The sequence below is a fragment of the Octopus bimaculoides genome, chromosome 7 (genome assembly GCF_001194135.2).
Source record: "Octopus bimaculoides isolate UCB-OBI-ISO-001 chromosome 7, ASM119413v2, whole genome shotgun sequence".
In the NCBI taxonomy this organism is placed as follows: Eukaryota; Metazoa; Mollusca; class Cephalopoda; order Octopoda; family Octopodidae; genus Octopus; species Octopus bimaculoides.
Window position 1 is genome coordinate 41,209,558 of NC_068987.1, and position 4,678 is coordinate 41,214,235.

Genomic DNA, 4,678 nt, shown 5'->3' on the forward strand with positions numbered 1-4,678 from the left:
GAATTTTTTTTTTACAAAAATAACTGACCATGATATTTTCCTCCCTCCAGTTATAGAGAGAGGTTTTGTACCTCTGGCCACTTGAGTCAGATGAGCTGCCTATACAACTAAGGGCCTTATAGGTTCAAAACCAATGGTCACTCTCTGACCAGCCATAACAAACAACCTTCTATATATGTGTGTGTGTATACACAAGGTGCATTCCAGAAGTTTTGAAAGGTCTTTCAGGAGCAGCAATTATAACTGTCCTGGATTATTGTAATTTTGGTATAATATTACTATACATCTAATAAGCTAACCTGCCAACTTTTGTTATTCCAGATGGAAGGAGATGGCTGTAACATACTACTAAACATTACTTGCCACAGCTGACTAGCTTGCAGAATGCAGTCAGGGCACAAAAACAATTTGGAAGCTCACTATACAATAAAGTTTTGTGTTAGACTTAGCAAAAACGCTATAGAAACTAATGAAATGCTCCAGACTGCTTATAGATCAATTTGTATGAACCAAACATCTGTTTTCCATTGGTACAAAGTAAGTCCACTACTAAGCACATGATGATCCCTTTTTTCAACAGCACAGGCATCATCTACTTCCACTGGATTTCCTCTGATCTAGCAGTTCCAGAGGCTGTAGCAGGCAGTTCTTGTCAGTCAACGATATAGTTACTAGTACTTTTGTGCACCACAAGTCCGTATGAGAAATCCTCTCAAGGTAAATAACACAGTATTCTGTGTTCTAACACAACCTCTACATTAAGTTGGAGATCAAAATTGCCTTTTGGTATTAATACTGCTTCTGTTGCTATTAATTTTTTTTTTTAATAAGCCCACTATTTGTGGCACAAATACCTGAATAGACACTGATATTCTATATATATATATATATATATATATATATATATATATATATATATATCATTGATGGGAGATTCAGCTGTATGTTATGTTGTTGCTGGACATGTGTCACTGAGGAGCCTAGAGCAGGGCAAAATCATGAGAGCTGACATTTCAGGCAGCTGTAGCAGACAGTTCTCATCTGTCAATGATATACACATGTGCATACATACATATATAGTAAAAGTTGAAGACTGAAGCTTATGATATTACTTTTATTTATTTCATGATTGACAACAGTTTCAGCTGTGAAATAAAAGAATACCATTAACTCAAATCTTCAATTCTTTCAACAACTGCATGCTGATTATTCTCAAGTAATGTTTATAGACATGTTTAGCAATAATGGTCTAGTTGTGCATGCTATATAAAGTATATTACATATAACCACCCAAAGAATTGCTTCATCAGAACACTATAAAAACAATACACTGAAATAACCAGTTACCTCACTGAAACATGAAACATTTAGCATTAATCAGAATGGGCAGGGTTAAAATTTAGAACTTTATCAAGAAAAGAAAAAGAAAGAAAGAAAAAGAAAATAACAAAGGAAACACATTGTTTGTTTTTGTTGATGCCTAAAGATAGAATTGAATGCCTAGCAGACCTCATGCTTTGTCAGTCTGCCAGATGGAGACTTGGTCAGAGTAGATCAAGACTATACAGTGATATCATGTTACTTTCCAGTCATCTTTGTGGCATTTTGCTTTTTATACAGGGTTTTAATGATAACTATGTAACAGACTTTACATAAGCATGTATGATTAGATCATTATTAAAAGATACGTCTAAAATATAATGTCTATAAATGTAATAGTCACTATAAAATTGTTGAAATAATTGTCAAATATAGAAAAAACGTAATATCATTAAACTTCAATCTTCAGTTTTTATTATTCATACTCTATGTTGGAAATGGTACTTGCAAATTTTCTGTTTATTCAAAATAAAAGTTTTCTAGAGGGATATTCTCCTTTTGCAATTTTCAGCTAGCTGCTGTAAATGCATAAATTATCTTATTCCTACTGATTCACTCCACACACACACACACACACACACACACACAACAGGTGTGTGTGTGTATGCCTGAAAATGATGATAATTATACTGATTCATCATTATCATTTAACATTTGTTTTGCATGGTAACATGGGTGGGATGGTTTGACAGAATCCAAGTTGCAAGGCCACATCAAGCTCTAATGTCAGCTTTTGGCATAGTTCCTATAGTAAGATGCCCTTCCTAATGCCAACTACTTTATAGAATGTACATTTTTTGTGCCACCAGCACAAGTGAGGTCATCACATAAACTTGCAAGACAAGAAAAGAACAAGAAGAAAAAGAAAAGGTTCCCACCACTCAGAGTATTTGAAAGGCGAAGGTGGAGATAGGTGGCTTTATACCAAATGTTGAAAGGCTGAAATGTGATAAAAGAATAAACACAAGTATCTTGCTGCAGAGGAGATGCATGACTGAAAGTGATAAAAGGAAAGTAGTGATGGGGTGCTAGAGCAAACTCTCAAAGTACAAGAAGGGAGCATGAGAGAGGATACAGACAATGGGTCAAAGGAGTTGATGAGAGAGTGGATACTTTCATAAGATGGAGAGGGGAGAGTAACTGATGGTTAAAGATAAGGATAGAGTTAAATATAGTGAGTGATGAACAAGAGTGAAGGTATGGTTGAAGAAAAATACCAGTATGGAGAGGGTAAGGTGAGAGATATAGGAATTGCTCTAGAAAGGGAATAGATCAAGCAGTGGAATGATGTGCAAGATTTAGAAGCAATGGAGAGGGGGTTGATGCAGAAGAACATAGGAGTCTGTAGCAAGTGAGACACAATGATATGTATAAGAGGGTATTGAGAACAATAGTAGATAAAAGAGATGTTAAGAATGAAGTATAGTGGAGGAGTGAAAAGGATGAAAGCCCAGCAAGCATGTGATTGGTAGAAATGGAGTGGGCAGAAATGATAATGAAAAATGGAAGTGGTTCCCTGGGGAGGTGCTGGGGCATAACCACCAGAAGGAAGTGACATGTGTGGATTCTACTGTCACTCAGTTGATTATAGCAGTTAAGTTGTACTACAGATAGAGGAGCAATAATTGTTTGGGAATAAGAATTGGGAGAAATGCTTGATGAAGCAAAGAGAGGGGAGTGGGGGAAGAGCCCTGCACATACAAGCATACCAGGTGATTTTAGGATGTCAATTTTTGCTTGGGTGGATAGGTTTTCTCAAACATAGTACATTACCAATTATCTTAGTCCTCTGTAAGGCTCAGCATCATGAGATTATAGGCAGCAAATTATTATAGGATGATTTATTGGCAAAAACAATCTCACAGTCCAGCTGTTCACATTCTGAATTCAAATCCTACCAAAATCAGTTTGCTTTTCATCCTCCCAGAGTTCATAAATTAAACTACTAGTTATGTACTGGAATTGGTCAACTGCTGGTCTGTAAGAATAAAGTGACACACTAACCGAAGTACACATCTTTCACATCACTATTCTCTAGCTCCATTACCCTGCACTACAACCAACACAACACACACACACACACATTCTATTATTCATTCACACATACAAAACTGTTCTCTCTAGAAGTAGGTCTCAATAAAAGGATTAATGTAAAAAAATTATAGACACACACACACACACACACACACATAACCCCCATATGTGTGTGTATGTGTATGTATGTATGTATGTATGTATGTGAGTGTATGTATGTATGTATGTATGTATGTATGTATGTGTGTGTGTATATATATATACATACACACATGTATATCTTTAAGACTTTTATTTTGTCTGTTCAGGCTACTGAATGTTAAGACATGTTTTAATCTACTCAAACTGTTCATAGTTTAATGAAATATTCTTACCTTTGAATCTGATTGAAAAATCATAAGGATTATAGAGTGTTAGGACCTGTTTGTGTGTAATGGAGTCATCTAAATAGAATGACAATGACTGTGGAAAGACAAATACAGGAAGTTTGCCTTCTTCCAAGGGCAGCTTGAACATCTGTTTAACACCAGAGAGCTGTAATTACAACAAAATATAATATAAATTAAGTACATCATTTGTGTATGTGTATATATGCATATTCTATGTATATATATGCATATTCAAAAACTTGTACATTATATTCATCACTGTATTTTAAGCCAACTCTCAGTTTACTGACAGTATCACTGTATATGGCTTGAACAGCTTTAACAAGCCACTCCTCTACTCCTACCTTAGATACCACCAAATAAGAGAGCCTAGAACCCTGTTGAAAGCTTTCTCCACATCAACGACATACATACATACATATATATATATATATATATATATATATACACACACATACATATATATACATATATATATGTGTGTGTGTGTGTATGTGTGTGTATATATGTAAGCGCAGGAGTGGCTGTGTGGTAAGTAGCTTGCTTACCAACCATATGGTTCCGGGTTCGGTCCCACTGCATGGCACCTTGGGTAAGTGTGTTCTACAATAGCCTTGTGAGTGGATTTGGTAAATGGAAACTGAAAGAAGCCTGTTGTGTGTGTGTTTGTTCCCCCACCATCGCTTGACAACTGATGCTGGTGTGTTTATGTCTCCATACCTTAGCGGTTCGGCAAAAAAGAACAACAGAATAAGTACTTGGCTTACAAAGAATAAGTCCTGGGGTTGATTTGTTTGACTAAAGGCAGTGCTCCAGCATGGCCACAGTCAAATGACTGAAACAAATAAAAGAATATAAACATACATATGTATATA

General features: G+C 35.7%; 2 protein-coding genes across 2 annotated transcripts in view; both read right to left on the bottom strand.

Annotated features, from left to right (window-relative positions):
* The window catches only part of LOC106869388 (fatty acyl-CoA reductase 1), a 422,225-nt gene extending 419,336 nt beyond the window's left edge, over window positions 1-2,889 (bottom strand). Inside the window, exon 1 of the mRNA XM_052969410.1 lies at window positions 2,884-2,889. The gene's annotated coding sequence lies outside the window, so the exon portion shown is untranslated. The remainder of the gene's footprint in view (window positions 1-2,883) is intronic.
* Window positions 1-4,678, bottom strand: part of LOC106883409 (motile sperm domain-containing protein 1) — a 73,781-nt gene that overhangs the window by 59,035 nt on the left and 10,068 nt on the right. The window contains exon 2 of the mRNA XM_052969540.1: window positions 3,789-3,949. Within this exon, the coding sequence (XP_052825500.1) occupies window positions 3,789-3,930 (142 nt within the window). The 5' untranslated portion in view covers window positions 3,931-3,949. The remainder of the gene's footprint in view (window positions 1-3,788; window positions 3,950-4,678) is intronic.